The sequence below is a fragment of the Pteropus vampyrus genome, unplaced genomic scaffold, assembly GCF_000151845.1.
Source record: "Pteropus vampyrus isolate Shadow unplaced genomic scaffold, Pvam_2.0 Scaffold22, whole genome shotgun sequence".
In the NCBI taxonomy this organism is placed as follows: domain Eukaryota; kingdom Metazoa; phylum Chordata; class Mammalia; order Chiroptera; family Pteropodidae; genus Pteropus; species Pteropus vampyrus.
The window spans coordinates 383,010-405,832 of record NW_011888803.1 but is presented as its reverse complement, the minus strand read 5'-3'; the positions used below and the strand labels follow the sequence as shown (position 1 = coordinate 405,832).

The window sequence follows — 22,823 nt, the reverse complement described above, 5'->3', positions numbered from 1 at the left end:
CGATAAGTATTCTTTTAAGAAAAAAATTATAGTGCAAAGATAGCCATTTTTATAGATATTTTGGAAGTAAAAGAAACTGTAAAAATGTAAATAAAAAATAAAACTAAGACTATTTTATACTCTCATTTTGATTTTTTTTTCATTCTACTTTTTTGAAAAGGAAGAGAGCAAACACAAATTATTGCAATCATTAATTCATGACAAGAAATTCCCTCTACAAAACATACTTTACAAAGTATTCCAAAAGGGGAATTGGTAAGTCAACAAATAAAATTCCTAAAAAACCCAAATCTCCCTATGAACTTCAAACTCACTATAGAGTTATAAATATATATTTTAACATGATGACAGTTAATGTTTTGAACATTACTTGAGAAAACTAACATCTTTATTCTTAAAACAGGTCCCTTCTACAATTTTTCTGCTTTTCTTACTGGTACCATCATTCTCAGGTGAGAAATCTCAATTAGGACCAATGACTACATTTCCTTTTGCCATGGCCATATCTACTCGATTATTAACTCTTACCAATTTTTCCTTTGCATTGCTTTCCTCTCATACACATAGCTCTCACTGTAAATAATGTTAACTTGTAATAGTTTAAAATTGTCTCCCTGTCTCCACTGCTCCACTCAAAGTCATTTAACATATCTTCTTGATGTATTTGACTCCACTAAGCAAAAACATCTCAGTGTCTCTTCATTTTCCTTGGGGGAAAAATCCAAACTCCTGGCCTTCAAAGACTAAATTCTGGTCCCTAGGCTACAATTCTAATCTTATTTCTTAATATTTCTGTAAGAGAATACCCTTTTCAATCCTAACAAATTTTTTCACTATCTCTTGAGGTTTCCTGATGCCTTTGTGCTTCAGCCTGTACCACTGCCAGTGGGTGGAATTCCTTTTTAGGCTATTCTATCTAATAAAAACACTACCATCCTCTATGCCTCAACACCCAGTCACTATCTTACCCCTCTAATCTACTATATTTTTTTTCAAGTCTTATATCCATGTAAAATTATATATGTAATTGATGTATATCAATATTAATAAATATATACACACATATCTGTGTATATGTGCATGTGTGTATCTTTTTCTTTATCGTCTGTTTCCTCTGTTATAACATAAGCTCCATGAGGACGAGGACTTTGTCTTATTGGTATGTATTCTCTATACTCAGTATAGTATCTATGTTTACTAGGAGCTCAATAAATATTTATTAAATGAATTACTGTCCTCACTCAAATGCTACCTCTTCTATACAAACATGACATCTCTCCCTCCACTGAAATCATTTAGTACTGATAACCAACATTTTTATGTAGTTTATACACAATGCTGTATAAAGGTAACTCTATATGTAACTGAAGAAAAAATAGGGATACTATAATACTTTGAGATCTTTAAAAAAAGATTCCTTAAATGATAGTATGTGTTAAACTTATATGTTTGATAATGAGAAATAAATTAAAATTATGTATGGTGATTTATCACTAGCAAAAGAGTACAGTATATCCTTAAAAAGTTCATTTTATTTCTAAAAAAACAGAAAAATATGCTCAATTAAATTAAGTCACCTGCTATGTCATCTACAATCTCTGTATATGTTCTTCTAGCTATGTCAAGAAATTCATTTATGTTAGACCTCACTGCATAGCACTTCTGAGTCCTCATGTTCAGGCATCCTTTCATGTATCTTACATCATCATTAATTACTGTTTTAATCTTTTCGAGTATGATTCTAAACCTAAAAAATAAAAAACATTATAGGCAATTAAGTCAAATAGTTATTTTAATTAATAATTTGAGTCCCAGTTAATGATAGCAAATAATATTTTTAAAATTATTATTAAAACTTATTTTGAAAATTAACAAGCAATATATATGTTTAAATTTACATAAGTTAGAACTGTGACTATGTCAATTTTAAACTATTTTGTTGGTCAGGACTAGACTCCTAAAATAATTCTACAACTGCTAATAAAAAGATCTCCCAAGTTATACATGCTGACTGTGCCCATGACTATAAAATACACCCCTAAACAACCGTTATAAAATTTCTGGCTTCATGCTCATTGACTCAATAAACATTTATTTATATGATTTATCAATCACTGTATTAGATGCAGGGATTCAAAAAAGGATTAATATATGGTCCTTGCATTCAACTGAGCAAGAGAGACTAAAGAGATATTGTGAGGCAGTGTAACAGTAATTAAGTGCAGTGATCATGCAAGCCATAAGTCTGGTAATACTTGTTTTCCTAATCTTTTGTTTTATTCTGTTCTGTATTTTATGTGTGATTAATTTGGCTTTATTATTAACCTCAATTTGTGGCCTCACACAAGATGTGAATCTTGAATCAATGAAATAACAGTTGTTAAGTACCGCAAGTCTTTTTGGTCAAGAACCAAGGTGCTACTTCTAAAAAAAACATTAAACTTAAACTGTATGTAGATCTTATTGAGTATTCATGTCTGCTATCTTTTTTGTATTATATTAGCCCCTTCATGATTAAAAAAAGAAAAAAATAGTTTTTATATTTGCAAGTCTTTCCATGGACAATAGCTAAAGAGAAAATTTTTAATTGTGTATGATTTCAATTTTTAATGCTATTCTAACTGTCCATTAACACAAACACTCAATGTGCTATTATACTATTTATTATTATTTAGAAGATTAAATGTATAGTTAGAATTTTATGAATATTTTAAAGGTTCTATTAACCAAAGCTCAAGCAATTGCTTTACAGTATATAATTAGTATCCTTAAAATCAGTTACAATCAAGAAGAAAGGAATAATCGGATATTTTATTAACAGGTGAGTGACAAAGACCTATTATCTTCCAAGGATCCATAGTAAGCTCTTAATAAAGGTGTGTTACAGTTCTTCAAAGCAATCTATTAAAGAATAAAATAAAGATAGTTAAGGATAATAAATCATGACATTATTCAAACATAGCATTTTACAATTGTTTAATACTTTACAGCTTACCAAGTGCTTTTTTTTTTTTGCTTCATCTTCTCCATTTACATACAAATAACATATTTTATATAGGTGAGGACAGATGATCTCTTTCCCATTTACCAGATAAAAAGCACAAGGCTAGTAGTGGCCTCCAATGCTTCACTATTATGACTCTTATTTTTCTTGTCTTCCAACTAATTGTTAACATAACTACTTATTAGAAGTAGGTACTTAAACAACTTTTATTGTACATTAGCAGTACTCTACATATAATTCCAAAATTTGAGTTATATTTACATTAAGCTAAAAAGTGCTTTGTGTATTAAAAAATAGAGCAATTTCTTTATTCTTACATGGTAAAAGTAGGGGTTTTATTTTGCTTAATGGAAACTTCAAGTGGTCACTATTTGAAGAAACAGAAAAGAGAAGAAACAGTTAAACTGAATTTTTAGTTTGCTATGAGGCAATGGCAATAATATTCTTTGCTTCTGAATAAAAAAAATTTACACATTGATAAAAACTAGAAAATTCATGAAAGCATAAACAATATTTAAATCACTCATAATTCTATCACCCTTCCAAAGATAAACACTCTAAATATTATGGGATATTTCCTGTCGCTTATTTAAATAAAAATTTTATATCATCACATGCTCCTTTTCTCCCTCACCTCACTTGATAACTTACTATATCATGAGCATTAGAAACTTTTTATAGCAAATATTTTAAATAATTCCTCTCATGTAGTCCACTATGTGGGAAGCAAATAGTCTCTTTCCCTAATTATAAGAGTTCTATGCTACTTATAATTTCTCACTGATATAAATAATGTTGCAATGATCATCATTGGGCATAAATCTTGGTTGACATTTCTTGATAGTTCTTTCAGACAAATTTCTAGAAGTGGTATTACAGGGTCAAAAGATATATGTTTTGAAACATTCTGTAAAGTATGTACAACTTGTACTCCTACCAGCTGTCTATGAAGTTGCCTGTCTCACTGTTCTCTCATTAGCAGTATTACATCCATCAAGGAAAAGAAAATCTTTGCATCTTTGGTAGATAAAAACTATGGTGTTAATTTTTACTTCTTTGACTGATAGTGAGGTTAAGCATTTTTTGTACTATTTATTAACCACTTTGATTTCCATTTGGGGGTCATTTCCTTATTTCCACTGGCATTCCAGTATTTTCTTAGGAAATTATATGAGTCATGATGACAAAAATCAATATTTTGTCTGTTATTTGCCATAAATTTTTCCTAAATTTCTTTGGCTTTTACACTGCCTTTGATATACCAAAGTTTGAAATTTGTGTTTCATCAAATCTATTAATTTAGGGAGGAGATTTATTACTACAATTCTTTTATTCTAAGAAAGATGACAATACTTTTGAAATCTTTGCCAAATTGCTTTTATTATATATATGTGTGTGTATATATATATATATTTGAATAAATGCTATAAAAATTCTTCCGCATTTTTCATTATTTTTTCTTTTAACAAAAAGCAGTTTCTTGTCACTTTAATTTTAAAAATTTGTACAGGATAGTACTTAAAAGTTAATAAGGAAATTGCCATTTTGTGACCATCAGAGTAACAATTACTCCAGGTAATACTTGCCAATGAACACTAAATCAATGAAAATTTAATGAGAAACAGGATATTTACACAGTCTCAAAGCATCTTTCCATAGATTACTTATATTTTTAAAGAAAAGAAACTGATCAAAGTTATTATCACCAAGCACAAGGAAATGACATCATAAGATACAACACTGCTCATACAGTATTATGGCCAAATATGCATTAATTGAATTTGACCATGAGGAAACAATCACACAAACTGAAGAATATCGTATATAATAACTGAACCTTACTCTTCAAAATGTCAACACCATGAGAAACAAAGAAAAGCTGAGAAACTTTTCAGTCTAAAGGAGTAAAAAGAAACATGACATTGAATATAACGCATAGTCCTGGACTAGACCCTGTATCAAGAAAAAACAAATCCATAAAAAACATTATTAGAATAATTTTAAAAATTGAATATGGGCTATACATTATATAACAGTAAGAAATATACTAAGTACCCTAAATTTTATTAATTATATTGTGGTTACATAAGAGAATATCCTTGTTCTTAGAAGATATACGCTTTAGTATTTAGGTACTACAACTTATTCTCATATGGTTCAGTAAGAATAATAGTAAGGATAATAATATGTGTGTGAAAGCTGTGCATGTAGAGAGAATATGATAATTAATTATACTATTCTTGCAACTCTAAGTTTGAAATTTTTTCAAAACAAAAAGTTTTAAAAAACTGATGCTAGACATATTTTGTATAATACACACACATATAAATTACCTTCAGAGGATCCACAAGTTCCAAGGTATGTTTTAGGTATATTAAATTTGTTATCTTTGACTCAGCCACATTAACCTATTAACATAAAAATCCAATGTAGACACCATAAATATTTAATACAAAAGTTGGTTTTCCTCTTAAACATTTTACACTTATCATGTTCCATGTAAGTTTATATATATACCTAGCCAGGATACCAGCCTGAACATTGTTTATAAATTAGTGACCCACCGTAACACTAGTGCACTAATCTCCTGACAATGAAAAGAGTTTACTTCATTGTATCCAACTTTCACTTCTATTTCAGCCACTTAGGTATACTTTAAACCATAGTAGCAATAAGAGATACAATTCAATCCTAAGCACTAAAGAGACTAGAATTAATTGAAAAAGGCACAAAGAGTATTTGTGGATAGACAATATTTGAAAAGCAAAATCCAAACCTACCAGATAATTATAGAACAATACCAATGTCCCTTATTGGTTCCTGTTTGTGCAAGCAAAACAATTTTCATAATTCCAGTGGTCCAAATTAATTACGGTTTTTCAAAATAAAGCAACATCACCACTAAATTTTATAAATAAACTTCTTATAAATTAAATTGTAGTACTATGTCTAAAGCTAAGCAATAGTACTAAAACTGGGGAAATGAAGATGTTCTGTGGATGGACTAATTTACTAATACCGGTAAAAAGTTTTAGGATATTACTATTAAGACATAATAGTAATTGATATGGCACTGTTTCTTTTTTAAGTCTCTTAACTTTTATCCCCATTGCTTGCACAATACTTGAACTGTTCTATGACCATATGGGTCAATTAAGAAGAAGTACCAAAATGAAAGTTTTTAGTCCTATAACAAATTATCTTATGCTCTTTTATAATAAATCTCTGAAACTGGAAGATTAAAATAAATAAAATTCACCAAACAGAATAGAGCTATCATCATTATTATCAAAGGAGAACAACTTCCAAAAATAGCCAAGATACCCTTGTATAAGAAGGTGGAAAGATTAATTCTCACAAATATCAATTTGTAATAAAGTTAGAATAACTAAAAACCTGTGGTAATGGAACAAGGACAGAGAGACTGATGGAACAGAATTGAATCTAAAAATAGATCCAATTATATATGAGTACTTGATTTATGACAAAGGTTAATTGCCCAACAGTGGGGAAAAACAGTCTTTTCCATATATGGTGCCAATATAATTATGAATCTATATGAGAAAAAAAATGAAACATGGTCCGTTCCTCACACCACACACAAAAATCAATTCCAGGTGGATTGTATATCTAAACATCATACTAAAACAATAAAACATCTGGAATAAAAGAAAAATATCTTCGTTACCTTGGGTGTTCTAACCAGTTTTTATAAATTTCATAATTAATGACTTGACATCCATTAATCACAGAGACAAACTAATGGCCAAAGTTGTTCACATCTCCCCCATGGTCAGGCTTTTGTGAGCACACAAAAATAATATTACAAGCCCTCCAACCACAAACCCCAACATCTCTGTTTTGCTTCCTCCCCAAAAGGGACATTTCCACCTAACAACTTACCACTACTGTAATAATACAAGCTTTTGCAATGTTCTCCATTCACTCCTTTTGATTCCTGACCAACCCTAGTACTTTCTCATGTGACCCTGTGTGGCATGTTCCCTCCTCTTGGGAACTGCAAGTAATAAAAATCTTCTTTTAATGGCATTAGCCTCTTCATGCTGTCACTCAGTCACCTCCATAAATTAAAATCCCATGGGTTTAATCAAGATATTGAGGTAGGTAAAGACTTCTTAAGCAGGTCACAACAAACACTAACTACAAAGGAAAAAACATAAACTAGACTACATTTAAATTAAGAACTTCCATTCATCAAAAAACCACTTACTCAGGACTGGTTCTCCAAAAGCCAACTTTGAGAAACTAGAATTTGAAGGCAAATAATTTATTTCAAAAGTAATTCTAGTAAGTACAGGCAAGAGAGTGGGGAAGAAATAAAGAAAGGGAAGGATAGCAATACAGGATGCACTGATGGTCTGGTTACTGCTGTATAATGCTATGGCTCAATTCTGCTGGAGACCCATCAGAGATGGCATAGACTAAGCTTCAGAAGCTATTTCTGCAGGTAAGAAAAAGTAGGATATTTATTCATCTACTCCTATTCAGTATTTGTTAAGACCTTTTGCCAGAGCAACAATTGTAGTCTCTCTTATGGCCAGAGAAAGTCTTCGGGCAGTGAGCTTTTCAGCTGCTTGTAATAAGAAGTCTTCCTTATACAAAAGTGAATGCCAAGGGGATGTGGATGGCACACCAACAGCATCTACTCCACAATATTAAGTGAAAAAGCAAACTACAAAGTGGGAAAAGATATCTGCAACACACAGAACCAATAAAGGGCTCAAATCTAAAATATAAAAAGCTCTACAAATCACAAAAGAAGACAAATGACCCAGAAGAAAAATGGGCAGGAGACTTGAACAAGACTTTCACAAAAGAAGGTATTCAAATAGTCTCTCTCTATATGAAAGGATGTTTATTCACATTAACAGGAAAATGCAAATTAAAACCATAATGAAATGTCATTATTTATCAACCATTATGGCTGAAATTTTTAACCTGACAATATCAGGTTTGGGGAAAGAACAATGAAAATTTTCATAGACTGCCGATGAGAATATAAATTGATACAATGACTGCGAAAAACATTTTGGCAAATATTTTGTCATTACCTACTGAAGTTAAAAATATGCATACTCCATGACTCAGAAATTTCACATGCACCCAATAAAAATGTATACTCAACTGAATTAAGAAACAGGTATAAGATTGCTCATCTGCATTATTTATAATTGCCAAAAACTGTCAACAACTCAGAAGTCAAACAGTGAAATGAATAATGGCATATTAATACAATGGAATATTATAATGCGATGGAAATAACTGAGCTACAGCTACATGCAAAAATATGATTAAATTCCACAAACATAATATTAACTAAAAGAATTCAGATGTAAAAAAAACAAACTAAATAATTATTTATGTGTAACGTTTTTAAAAGAACAAGTGAAATTAAATTATGAAGGAAAACAAGAAAGTTATTACTACAAAGTGGGGGTTTTTTTTGGAGGGAGGTAGACAATAATGACAGGAAGGAGCAGAACGGGAGTTTGGGAAGCAATGGCAATATCTATTTCTTTACCTTGGTGGTGATTACATGGAGGTTCACTCTGATAAATCAATGAGCACTGCATTTCTGTTTTGTGGTGTTTTCCGTATGTATGTCTCTCACTACTTTTTAAATAGGTCTAAAAATGGTAATATAGAGAAAGGTAGGAAGAAAAGGTTATTCTACTGAAAGATAAATTAAGAAATTATTTCATGGAAAAGAATGTGTTCAACAGTGTCAAATTTTGCTGCTCAATAAAATATGATGAGTACTGCCATTAACTACAAGCCTTAGCAATGTGGAGCTCATCAGTGGCCTTTGACAAGAGTAATTTTTATATAAGAGAAATGAGGGTCAAGTCCAGATTGCAATGGGTTTAGGAGAGAAAAGGAGAGTAATTAGAGGTATCAATTACAGGTAATTCAAGGAATGTTGCTGTAAAGAGAAAGAGAAATAGGAAAGAAGTAGAAGAGGAAGTAAAATAAAGCAAATTTTTTTTTATTTTAATGAGTCATAAGAGCATGTTTGTATGCTGATGAGAAAAAACAAACAAGTAAAAATGGGGGAAAATGAAAGACATAAGACAGGAAAAATTCTAAAATACTGTTCCATGAAGAGGTAATAAGTCATGGAATCTAAAACACAAGTAAAAGGGTTAGCTTTAGGCAGGAGGACACACAGGCAGTTTATCCATAGTAATGAAAGAAGACACAATATATGCTAAGTGTTAATAAATGCAGTCAAAGGAGCTTATAGAAGTTCTCTTCTGATCTCTTCACTCTTCTCAGTGAAGAAGGAAGCGAGGTAATCATCAGCTAAGAATAGTGCAGGGGAAGGAACTAGTATTAAGGTAAATAACACAAATTCCTATAACATAATCCTCCCTCCTCTAATCTCAAAGATTTAATAACAATATCTTATTTTTTTGTTCACACAAAGTCCAGTGTGGCTCTGATTATGTAGATGGGCAATCTTCGACAAGTGTCATTTAAAGACCCAGGTTCCTTCTATCTCGTGGCCTCACCATTCCTCTGCTGGATCCTATGCATCTATCTAGAAGAGGCAGAAGCGGCAAATTCTCTATGGATAAGGCCTAAGGTAGCATTTTTCACTTCTACTCATGTTCCACTAGACAAAACTCAGTCACTTCTTCTGGGAGGGAGTCTGAGAAACATAGTCTAGCTGTATACCCAAAAGATAGAGGAAACAGATCTCATAATCACTCCCAGAGAGGAGCTGAAAGTTGAAGGGGAGAGAAAATGAACTGAAATAGTTTTTCAGAGCATGAAAAAGCAAATGGGCAAGGACAACATAGAATGACTGCTGGACAGTCTTAAGGGCCCTCTGACAATATTAGAGTCGAACTGGTGATTTTTAGGGAGAATGATCTGAGTACACACCTTTAAACTCTACAGGAGGAGGAATGTAAAGAGAGCTACCACTTAAGAAGTCTGCAAAACAGAAGTCATACCAGAAGATACAAGTTTCAGTTTGAGGAACAAGGTAAAGAATAAAAGAGATTTTGCCCATAACCAACCTTGAGTGCAAGTGGGGAGCATGAAAGGGTATCATGGGATGGATAAGGGTAGAAATAAAGACAGAAAACTGATGTACAGAGACATATGAGGAATAATTTAGGAGTACTACTAGGCTTCTTGTGGTGATTTACATGAATAGGTATAGGGTCAAGAAGAGATTATTTCTGATGGTTCAAAAGCAAATAGTGATTCATACAAACATTGGTTCACACAAACCATTTTAAGTAAAAGTTGGTAGGAGGATGGTCTTGACAGAAGCAGGAAAAATTCCAAGACTCCAGATGACTCTGATAGAGATATGGAATTTTATAAAGAAATTGTCTTACTCTGAAGACATGTGAACGATCACTTAACTCCTATCCATTAGTCTGTACAACAGACTGGGAGAAAATTTTGGCGCCTCAGGGGACATTTGGAATGCCTGAAGAAATTTTTCGTTGTTAAAATTAAATTCGGGAGACCCTACTGGAGTCTTGTGGGTAGACACCAAGAATGTTACTAAGCATCCTACAATGCACAGGGCAGCAAAAGAATTATCCAGACCCAAATGTCAGTAGTGCCAAGGTTGAGAAATCCTGCTGTAGAGAAGCTGTCTTATTACAAGCATACGAGCACACTCTTAACCTCTTATATCCCTGGTAATTGTCTCTCAATTTTTCTTTCCGTCTCCAACCTTTCCCTACCTTGCTAGCTTTGAAGAAGTAAACTGCTATGAATCCTACAGTTGCAAGGAACTAAATAAGCAGAGAGGAAAATCCTTCCATAGCTGAACACTCCAGATGAGAATCCAGCCCTGGATAACACCTTAACTGTAGCTTGTGAGACTCTAAGCACAGGACCAAGCTAAGATGTGCATACATTTCTGACTCATAGAAACTATAAGCTAATAAATATGTGTAGTTTTAAGTTGCTATGGTAATTTTTATTGTGGTAATTTGTTATACAGCAATAAAAAAATACAGAGTCTCTTTACAGTTTGCTTCTTCAAAGCCAGCAAAAGAGAGGGTATCTCCATGAAGAATTGGATGACATTTCTCTACTGGCCTTATACATTTCTGCATATCTTGTGAGCAAAGGCCCTGGCTGTCTTTGTTCTGCACAGTCTTTTCAAGGATCTTTGTACAGTGAATAACCTTGAAAGATATAGTGCATCTTTCTAGAGCAAGGGACAGTTTTGCTTATAGTCCTGGAAGATAAAAATAGTGTTTTCTTTCAGAACAGCAGGAGGTACGCTTACTTCCCATTAGACAAAATTCAAATTCCCTAAGCTCAGCATTCTCTTTTGCAACATTATGCATGGTTAAGTGTCAATCACCTGGCCCTTTTCACATCACCCTAGAGGAAATGGAGCTTTGGGAGAACACTGAAAAAAAATGCTGATACTCTGGTTACCGCTATTGCTATGAGTACTAAAGTCCTTTCTCTCTGATCTAGGAGTCTCAGATCTCAGCATATAGGAAACTGTGTCAGGCTAACCTGTTGGCTTACAGGTAGGGTAGGATATCAGATCTCTTATAGTCCTTGATAATACTATGCCATAACTACTTTTTTTTTAAACCTAATCTAACATTGGTTTATAAATTCCTTTGGCTTAGAAACTTACTTTTTATAATATCTCTAGCATGTTTGCTGCTTGGTAAAATAAATCATTTGTCGAATGAATGAAAAAAGGAGCCCACGTATTACAAATATTCTATATGGCAGTCTGAAATCAATTGAAAAAAATGAAAAGTTATTCAAAGTAAAGCAAAGAAAGTTGAGTAAAAACTTGAAAACTTTTGTTTAACATCGACATTTTCAAATGTTGGAGAAAGAATTTTGGACTTTTATAATGAAAAACACAAACATTCTTAATACAACACATTAAATAGTAAGGTCATAAATATTCTATAGAAAGAAGATATTTAGGCTAATAATTCAAATAAGAAATTTAAGCATTATTCTCAGTAAATATTTGTAATCAGAAAACTGCATTTTCTAAAATCAATAGTCTTAAGGAGAAAAAAAATTAGAACTTATCTTAGGCAACCAAATCCACACTGAAAATTTTCAGAGAACATTTAATTCATTCAGAAGTTTAAGATAAAGCATATAATTCAGCCCACAGAACATTTAGTTCATTCACAAGTTTTTGCAAATCATGCAATTTAATCAGCACAGGTCTGAACTAATTAAGTAAATACTGTGTTTAATTAAAAGATATGTACTTATATTAAATGAAGAAAAGAGCCTCATTTAGAATATATCTCCACATGTTTAAGAAAACATCAACTGAGAAGTACTATAAGGAATATTGAAATTCATGTATCATGTAGGAAGTCAATATACTGCTTAGTTTCCTTAAAAGTTAGTAAATCTCATCTGAAAAGTATTTTTAAAAAGCCTCCACAAAGAACAAATGTGATTAGGAAAAGATTTACAACTATGACTAATCCTCCACAAACTAAAAAGGATGAAACGTAACACTTACCCTTAAAAACCTTATGGAGCTTGTTACAGATTGCCTTTTCCAGACAGGAAAAAGATTCCAGATTCTCAATTTATGGAATTACCTTAAAACTCGCCCAGAGGACTCTCCTAAAATCTCATAGTCAAATTGATTACAGAAGCTGACTGTTTAATCACATATATTTCTCAAAAAGCTAGTTGGCCAAACAGATATTCCTCTAATATAACCAGAAATGGTGTAATGCAAACATATATATGTTACTAATTCCTGTAGCTAATACACTAAGATATTAAGCTGTGTGACCGTATAACACTACAGATTATATAAACTGAAAACAAAGAGATTGCTCTTAGGTGTAATCTGATGATTAATTCTTTCTTATAATAAAATTGAAAGAAAATCTTTTGATATGTGTCCCCTCAAAAAGCTATGTTGAAGTCTAAACACTTAGTACCTCAAAATATGATCATATTTGGAAACAGGTAATTAATTAAGATGATGTCATATTGTAGTAGGGTGGGGTCCTAATTCAATATGGCTGGTGTTATATAAAAAAAGTCATGTGAAGACACAGACATACAGGGAGGCCACTAAGTGACAAGGAAGGGAAAGATTGAAGTTATGCAGCAGCAAGCCAAGGAACACCAAAGATTGCAAAAAAAATACCAAAAGCTGGGAAGAAGCAAGAAAGGATTCCCCACAATATGATGTATTATTGAATTGTACACTTGAAACCTATATAATTTTATTAAGCAATGTCACACCAATAAAGTTAATTTAAAAGAGAGAGAGAGAGAGAGAGAGAGAGAAAGGATTCCCCTATAGGTCTTAGAGCATATTCTTGCCAATATCTTGATTTTAGAGTTCTAGCCTCCAGAATGATAATAAATACCTGTTGTTTTAAGTCACACAGTATGCAGTATTTTGTTTCAGCAGCCCTAGGGAATTAATACACATACTAACTATCAGTATAGAGTAGCCATTTCCTGTTCCTACATTGCATTTTTCTGTGTAAAACATATCACTCATAAGTTAAACTGTTCCTTAAGTTATTTATTTCTCATTTGAAAATATCCAAAGCATTGGCATTTGGCAAAAGGTCATAAAGACTAGCTATAGTGCTTTGTGTGTTTACATTCCTTATTGATCATTCATTTTTAAGTCTCTGAAAATCCTAAAATAGTTCATGCCTCCAAAAACACTGCTAAACAAATACAAAGTAAAAAAGGTTAGCAACACATGCTAGCAAGAACACATCCAAAAGTAAATTGAAGAACCCTTCATATGTATTAAAAAATAACTTTATTTTAGTATGAACATTGCAATTTAATATTAGTTGTCAGGGTCCAAGTAGGAAAATCAGAGCACCCCTGGTACAGGGGAAGCAAAGCCAGAACAGGTTGAGGATAAAGAGGTGGCACAGCACAAGAGGATAAGGAGGGCACCATACTGGAGGACTGCCCAGCACAGAGTACATCAGCCTGAACAAGGTCAGGAAGGTATCCAAGCAAGGGGGCAGCTTGGCATAGGTTTTGGTATTCAAATAGGCTAAGGAAAGTCTCTATAGGAGGGCAGCTTAATGCAGGGTGTCAGAGATCGAGAAAGGTGAGAAAGATTTCTGCATAGGAGGGTGGTTTGGCAAGGAGTACTGGAGCCCTGGACGAGTGAGGATGGCAACTGCATAAGAAGAGAGTGGTAGTAGTCAGAGGTTGGTCACATACAGAAGGATGGGTCAAATATGTTCATATATAAGGATAATGGGAGTGAGGTTTGTCATTGTCAGAGAAAGGAGTTACAATCACAGAAAGGGAAAAAATTAATACAAACCCTGGGATATTGGATTGAAATTGGAGGTATTCAAGTGAACTCATTGTTTCCAATTGTATAGATGGATTCAAAAATATAGAAGTAAATGCACATATATTTATGCATGTATTCATTTCCATACTTATTTTCTAGCCTTGAGAGCAGTGATACCCCAGTATCAAAGAGTATATGTAGTAAACAAATCTTCATTTCTAAACACCATACCCCACCAAAATGAACTAGGACTCCTGGGAGAAATAGCTGTTTCTAAGGTTGGAGCAGGGAATGTACAAGAAAAGACTGTTCATTTTCTTGAGCCAGAAGATAATGAAGTGCTCAAAGAAAGATGGGTGTCTTTCCAAAGGAAATAGAGACCAAATTAAATGAGGCTTGCATTGGTCAAATCTAAGACAATTTGAGAATAAAAATCAATATTGATAGTAAAAGATTATAAGCAATTGAATAAAATATGAAAACATGAGTCTACAGAGACTAAGTAAATTGAAAGTTTGCTAAGGAACAGGATATTTACATGGTTTAAAAGTACCTCCACATAGAATAATTATTAGTTACATAGAGAAAATAGTAATTCTACAGTGGAGAGGCCTGGTGGATACCACCTCAATCAAGGGGACAAAGTTAATATCATCATAATGAGATATTTAAAACCATGTGTCATCTGATCAGATGCAATGAAAAGAACACAGGCTCACTTCTGTGATATTCCTGCAAAAGTTACCTGAATCTAATGACAAGGAAACATCAAACACAAATTGTAAGAAAATAACAGACCTGATATTTTCAAATGTCAAGGTCATGAAGTAATTTTCCTTCAGAATTTATTTTTCATTTTATTGAGGTATAATTGACATATAAAATTGTAATATATTTAAAGTACAAATATTTACATTTTTGGTAAGAATACTTAATTAAGTTCTCTTAGTAAATTTTAATTTTACAATACAGTGTTATTAACTATAGTCACCATGTTTTATATTGGATCTTCAGATCTTATTCATGTTATAGTTGAAAGTTTATAACCTTTCACCAACCTCTCCCTATTTCCCCCATCCACTCATCCCTTAGCAACCACTTTTCCACTCTGTTTCTATGAGTTTGTACTGGTTTTTTTTGTTGTTTTTTTTTGTTTTTTTGTTTTTTGTTTTTTTTTTTTAGATTTCACATATAAATGATACCATGCAGTATTTGTCTTCTTCTTCTGGCTTATTTCATTTGGTATAATACCCTCAAGGTCAATCCACATTATTGTAAATGGCAGATTTCCGTCTTTCTCATGGCTGCAAAATATTCATGTATATATTTTTCCACATCTTTATCTATTCATCCACTTTCAAACACTTCAGTTGTTTCCATATCTTGGCTATTGTAAATAATGCTGCAATGAACATAGGAATACAGATCTCTCTTCGCAATTCTGTTTACATTAAATTGGATATATACCCATAAGTGGGATTGCTGGATCATACAGTAGTTCTATTTTTAATTTTTGGAGGCATCTCCACACTGTTTTCTACAGTGACTGCACCAATTTACATTTCTACCAACAATTCACAAGGGTTCCCTTTTCTCCCATTCTTGCCAACACTTGCCATCGTTTGCCTTTTTGGTAGAGAAGAACCATACTAACAGGTGTGAGGTGCTATCTCACTGTGGTTTTGATTTGCATGTCCCTGATGATTACTGATGCTGAATGTCTTTACAAGTACCTGTATGTCTTCTTTGGAAAAATATCTATTCAGTTTCTCTGACAATTTGTTAATCTGATTGATTTTTGCTGTTGAGTTGTATGATCCTTCATATATTTTGAATATTAACTCCATATCAGATATATGATTTGCAAATATTTCCTCCAATTCTGTAGTTGACTTTTCTTTTTGTTGATTATTTCTTTTTCTGTGCAGAAGCTTTTTAGTTTGGTGTAGTCCCACTAGTTTATTTTTTCTTTTGTTGCCATTATTGTAAGGTTCTTATACTATTATGTGAAGTGATATAATATCATTTGAAGGTGGACTGAATTTGGCTAAAGATGTATTCTATAAACCCTAAAGCAACCATTAAAATAACAAAACAATGAATCCTATCTAATAAATCAACGGACATAAAATGAAATCATAAACAAAATAATTAATACAAAAGAAGGCAGAAAAAAAGAAAAGGAGCAAATAGATGAGATAAATGAAAAAAAAGGACCATAATGGCAAATTTCAATGGAAAAGTATCAATAATATTAAGTGTAACTGGAATAAATATCCCAATTAAAGGTAAGATATTCTCCGATTATACACAAAACAGCAAGACCCAAATATGTGTTGACTATAGAAATCCACATTAAATATAAAAGACTCAAATAAATTAAAAGCATAAGAATGGTAAAGACAGACCATGCTAACACATATCAAAAGAAAGCTGGAGTGGCTATATTAATATTATCACACAATAGATTTCGGAGAAAAAATATTACTAGGGAAAAAGAGAGTCGTTTTATAAAAATAAAGGGGTCGATTCATCAAGAGCACATAGCAATCTTATATGTTTATATACCCAATAACGAAACTTTGACAAAAACTGATAGGACTTCGAGGAAAAATGGATAAATCTACAATTATAGCTGAAGATATCAACACCCCTCTCTCAGTAACTGATAGAACAAATAGACCAAAAAACCAATAAGGATACAGAAGACTCAAAGAACACTATTGATCAACTTGAACTGACATTTATAAAATACTATATCTAACAACAGCAAAATACACATTGTTTTCAAGTACATATGGAACATTTACCGAGACAGATCATATTCTGGACCATAAAAACAAGTGTCAATAAAGTTAAAAGGATCCATATTATACAATATATTTCTCTGACCACTATGGAATTAAATTAGAAATTAATAATAGAAAGATACCTTGAAAGTTCTCAAATACTGGAAACTAATAACACAATTCTAAATAACTAATATGTTAAAGAAATCAAAAAGGAAATTAGCAAGTATCTTTAACTTTTTTGAATTAAAAAAATGCAACATCAAATATTGTGAAATATAGCAAAAGCATTACTTGGAGGGAAATTTATAGTACTAAATGTCTATATTAGAAAAGAAAAAAGTCAAATTAATTACCTCAGCTTCTACCTTCGTAACCTCAAAAAAAAAAAAAAAAGCAAACTAAGCACAGAATAAGCAGAAGGAAATAAAACTGACAATTAAATGGAGAATAGGAAAAAAGAGGGAAATCAGTGAAAGCAAAAGCTGGTTTCTTGAGAAGACCAATAAAATTGATAACCACTAGCTAGACTAAGAAAAAAAAAGAGAATATTCAAGTTACCAACATTAAGAATGAGAGAAGTACATCACTGCAAACTTTACAGATATAAAAAGGATAATAAGGAAATTATTATGAATAATGTCATGCCAATAAATTTGACAGGTTAGGTGAAATGGCAAATTTTTTGAAAGGCGCAATCTGTCAAAGCTCATTCAGAAGAATGGCATCCTAACAATTTAAGAAGTGGAACTTATAGTCAAAAACCTTCCCACAAAGAAAATTCCAGGTCATATGACTTTATTTGTGAATTCTCTTCATTATATAAGAAATAGTACCAGATCTTTATAATCTCTACCAGAAAACTGAAGATGAGGAAATACTTCCAAATTCATTTTATGAAACCAACTAATTTTGTTCCAGACATCAGTTGTTTTAGGTTACCTCCCATTTGTACATATTGAATTATAAGGTGTTTCAATAATTAAAAAAAAAACTTCCAACAGACAAAACTTTTCTATCTAATGATGTTTATATTTTAAATGAACCTTAAGAGTGTTATTACTACAATATGGAAAGACTTCCCAAACATAGATTAGCCTGCAATGGATTTCCAAAGTAATCCAATCTTAAATCAAATTTACTGATGTACAAGGACTTCTTTCCTTTCTAAGCATATGAGCAAAATTATATATGATTTCATTAAATATTTTTCAATTCATCCTAAACAGGAGAATGAAAAGCATCTATTACTTTCTTTGAAAGATGTGCCTACAAGCACTAAATATTTAAATAAAAAAATACCCAAAGATGATGTTTCATTCTTAAAGGTTAAGCATATTTGAAGACTAATCAAACTTCACATAAAGATCACTTTTAAGAAGCACCTATAATCTTTGGATCTAACATAATTTTTATCTAGTTATTTATTAAGTAAATTATAATCTAAGTTTTTTTGAAAATTATATATAAACTCTTTAAGTAAATATTTGGTTAATAAAAATACACCAATTCCTCAAGAAAGAAAATTTTAATTTTACTATAACATAAAAGATAATACACTGGGGGAAAATTTTGCTTTAAGATGGCACTAAAAATCTAGATATTAAATAATAATGAAGTGGTTTACCAAAACATTTTTATATTTTTCAATTGTTACATCACATTAAGACAAGTTATATCACAATGTATAATAATATAACATATAATCTATATATAAACATACCGTGTCTTGCTTTGGAATTTGGATTAAAACAGAAAGAAGCTGCTCTGTATCAAGAAATCTTGATATAACTGAAACAAAAAATATGAATATTTAAAAATTTGTTACAATAAAAAATAAAATAAATAAAACTCTGTTACAGTTTAAAAACACAGATTATGTAAAATATCCTCAAATAATAAAATAGAACACTTCTACCTGTAAATATTACTTGCTTTAATTCTTTATCTATCTAACATGTGCCAGGAATAAAGCAATAAATCCTAATTTTTTTTTTTTTTTACTTTTGATTATTCACAATCTGTCTTCAAAATTTGACACTGTTGATTACTCCTTCCTTCTTGAAACTACTTCTCTGGCTTTTAGATGTTGCTTGTCATAATTTTCTTCCCACATTTTTGATCTCTGACTTTCATTCCTGATGCTTAAAAAATTAGGTTAAAAGTATAGTTCAACCACTACCATGTAACCTCTTAGAAGTTATGTAAGTTCTCTGAACTTTAGATGTCCTCATCTTTTAAATGTGGACAATGACATCTACCTCCTAGGATTGTTGAGGATTAGGTGAGATAATATGTGTAAAGTACCTTGCACATAGCAGAGCTGTTATTTTACTCTTCCTAACTCATTTCCAGTTTAAGGTATTCTATTAAAGTAAATTTATAAATAATTATAACCTATCCCTTTTAAATATTCCCAGGTTTTGTTTTTTGTTTTTGTTTTGTTTGTTTGTTTTTTAACTTTAACCATTTAACATGCAGGTCTTTTTAAGAGTGCACTCTTTTCCCCATTCTTAAAATACAGTAAACTACAGTAACTATTTCTTAATGACTCATGGTTATTATTACTGTAACACATGACCTCGAAAGTTTTTATGTAGACTTAATGATACTCTACATAAAGTGGTCTGACCTATTACCCTCAAAAATTTTTTATGTCACTTGCTTCCTATTGAAACTGCTAAGTATCTTCTGATAGCTTTCAGTTTGCCTACTTCTAAAATTGTGTCCTTTTCTAATCTGCAGCTACTACAGTAAATTTTCTTAAAACTGTTTTAACAATTAGAGTAAGGAGGCTGAGTATACTACTGTTATACTGTTCCATATGACATAATACTATTATAACATTTTACATGTGATTATAATGTCAGACTCTCTTAAAGTCTTCACTTCAGTCTTTCTCTTTTTCAGTCTCTTCCTTCTTCCTTCCTCAAATCTAACAACCAGAATGTTTCAAAAATAAGGATTTGATCATATTACTCTCATGGTTTAGAACTGTCATCTCCCTATTTCTTGCAGGATAAAATTCAAATTTCTTAGCATTATATAAAAGCTCTTCATAAGCTAGCCCCAATGCTCATTTCCTGCCATTCTCTAAAGTTTTAAGTCATAAATAACTATTGTTCATGCCTTAAATGCAGCAAGCTCTTTTATATCAACATAAGTGTAACTGCAGAAGTTTATGTTAACTCTAGGTTTCCCAAGTTCCCAGAAAAACAAGTGTACCCTAAAAAGGAATGACTCTTCAACATCATAGCTGATGGCACTTATACCTGATCTTTATCCCTACCACATCTAAAAAATATTTTCGTTATCCCTATGTGCATCAACATACTTTGCATAGGTATATTCCCTTTTTCTTGAATATCATTTCTAGGATTCTCCTGTTGTCAAAATCCTACTCATTCCCTTAAGACAGAACTGAAATATTATCTGTGACTTCTACCTGAATTCTATCCTTATCCCACTTCCCTCCTCTGTGTTCCCATAAATACTCAATTACTGACACATTTACCACACTATGGCATACTGAGTTATGTTTCTCTAACATAAATGTAAGTTCATTGAGGACATAAACGTATAGCTTAATCTTTCTCATCTTTTTATCCCTAATACCTACAAATTGCCTACAATAAAGTAGGTACTGAGTTTTTTTTTAAATGAGGTTTGGATTCTCATTTTAATAAACTATAAAAACTGTTGTATTTCTGCTCCTCTACTTTTTAATGCTAAGATAAATTATAAACTGTCAAAATACAGAAAACATAGAAATGGTTGGGCTTGATTAACATTACATGATTAAATGACTTTTTCTATTCCTGGCATTTATGTATTATACAGAATGCCAGGTAAAGGTAGGCCAACAAAATGTTGCTGTGAACAACAAGAAAAGGGTTACCAGTTAAAAATGGCCCCCTTTTACCTTTTACAAAGTCTCACAAAATATACTGGAATATACAAAAAAAAGTGCCTGTATTCAACACTGAAAATGCAAAGTCACAGTTAATATAATGTCAGAATTTTGAAGGAATTATACTAATTAAAAGGTATTTGGAATTGGACTCAGGAAAAACTGTTCAGGCTGTAAATGCCTTCTCGATTTTCATATGCTACTTCAGTCTCCACTACTGGAACACCAGGAGAGGTGGAAGGAGAATGGGGGTATGGAAAGCAAACGAACTTGCTAGAAACCAGTAGCTGGACTAGGAACAATGCATATAAATTGTCTTTCCACCTATAGGCTTAAGAAGAAAATTGCACTGCCATGCCAGTGAACAAATAGCCAGGTGCCAAGGGCAATTCTCTTACCTCATGTTATGGGTTGGATTGCATCCTCCAGTAAGGTATTTTGAAGTCCTAAACCCCAGGGCCTGTAAATGTGACCTTATTTGGAAACTGGATCTTTGCAGATATAATCAAGTTAAGATAAAGTCATTAGGGTGGGCCTTAATCTGACTTATAAGACGACGATGCATTTTTTTCTAATAGTCTATATTTATTAAATTAGATGATACTCATTTACCTGACTGAAGTCCAAAAAAGAGTTCCTCATCTTGAAGTAGTTCTTGAACACAATCTAATCTCATGTTAATAGTTTCAATATCAACTAGAGGTTCTAATATATTAGAACGAAGTCTTCTGCTCCCTCCAGGAGTCTTAGTATAATTTAGAATACCAAAGAGAGTGTGATTATTCCTTAAAAAACACAAGTCAAAACAATTTCACCAAATATACAAAGGAAAAATTCAAGGAAATTGCCATTTACTTCATAGTTAAATAATACTATAATCTACAGTAGTGATTCTCAAACTTTAATGTGCACACAAATAATGGGAGTATTCTGATTCAGTAAGCCTAGGACAAGGCCTGAGAATCTACATTTTGAGTAAGCATCCAAGTATGCTGTCAGTCAAAGAACGACACTTTGATTAACAAGTATCAACAGTATTTTCTTATATTTAACAATTTTTTTCATAGGTCATGTACAAGATTCAGACTAATATAAAATGTTCTAGTCCATGGCATTCCATCAGTAATAGCAAGAGATCAATAATAATTGATATAATACAGATATAAAAATTTTTCCTGTGTTAGAAAAATATGAAAGCAGGTTGGCTCCATAGTGTAGTGGTTAGCATGTCTGCTTTACATGCAGAAGGTCTTGGGTTCATGCCCCAGGTGGAGCCACGGACCGTTCCTGGGTGCACCAGGCCCCAGGTATGCCAGGCTCCCCAAGTGCGCCCGGGGCACCAGGCCCCAGGTGCACGCTGCAAGCATGTGGGAGAAGATGCCCCACTTTCAGAGATCCAGTTCTTAAGGGGAAATGGCAATATCCATAAGTCATGGGTGGAAGTTGGGGGCAGGGGAATTAAAGAGGGGAAGAAAAAGAAATATATATATATATATGAAAGTAAAATAATAAATAACAATTTATCCTTGAGAGAAGAACTTTTACGTTGATAAAAATGAATATTTAATATAATCGCTTTGTTCTAATTTAAGAAGTTAGAGAATTACAAGTGAAAGAAAGAAAATAATTTTAGGTACGAAACTATTTAAAAAAACAGACAGACAAACAGGGATGTACAAAGAATGACCAAGTGGGTTGCTTCATTTAGCTTGGTTGAGGAAGAACGATCAGTTAAGACCCATGCAAAGATGTTGATGGTGAGAATAGCTAATATATATTGAACACAGTATGTACCAGGCATTGTTCTAAGCACTTTATATATAT

At 32.1% G+C, this 22,823-nt stretch overlaps 1 protein-coding gene across 1 annotated transcript in view; it reads right to left on the bottom strand.

The window, feature by feature from the left end:
- MSH4 (mutS homolog 4) overlaps positions 1-22,823 on the bottom strand; it is a 67,723-nt gene that overhangs the window by 19,095 nt on the left and 25,805 nt on the right. Inside the window, exons 7-11 of the mRNA XM_011355515.2 lie at positions 21,612-21,784; positions 18,813-18,880; positions 5,338-5,412; positions 2,837-2,901; positions 1,578-1,747 (exon numbers count right to left, since the gene is read on the bottom strand). Coding sequence (XP_011353817.1) covers positions 1,578-1,747; positions 2,837-2,901; positions 5,338-5,412; positions 18,813-18,880; positions 21,612-21,784 — 551 coding nt within the window. The remainder of the gene's footprint in view (positions 1-1,577; positions 1,748-2,836; positions 2,902-5,337; positions 5,413-18,812; positions 18,881-21,611; positions 21,785-22,823) is intronic.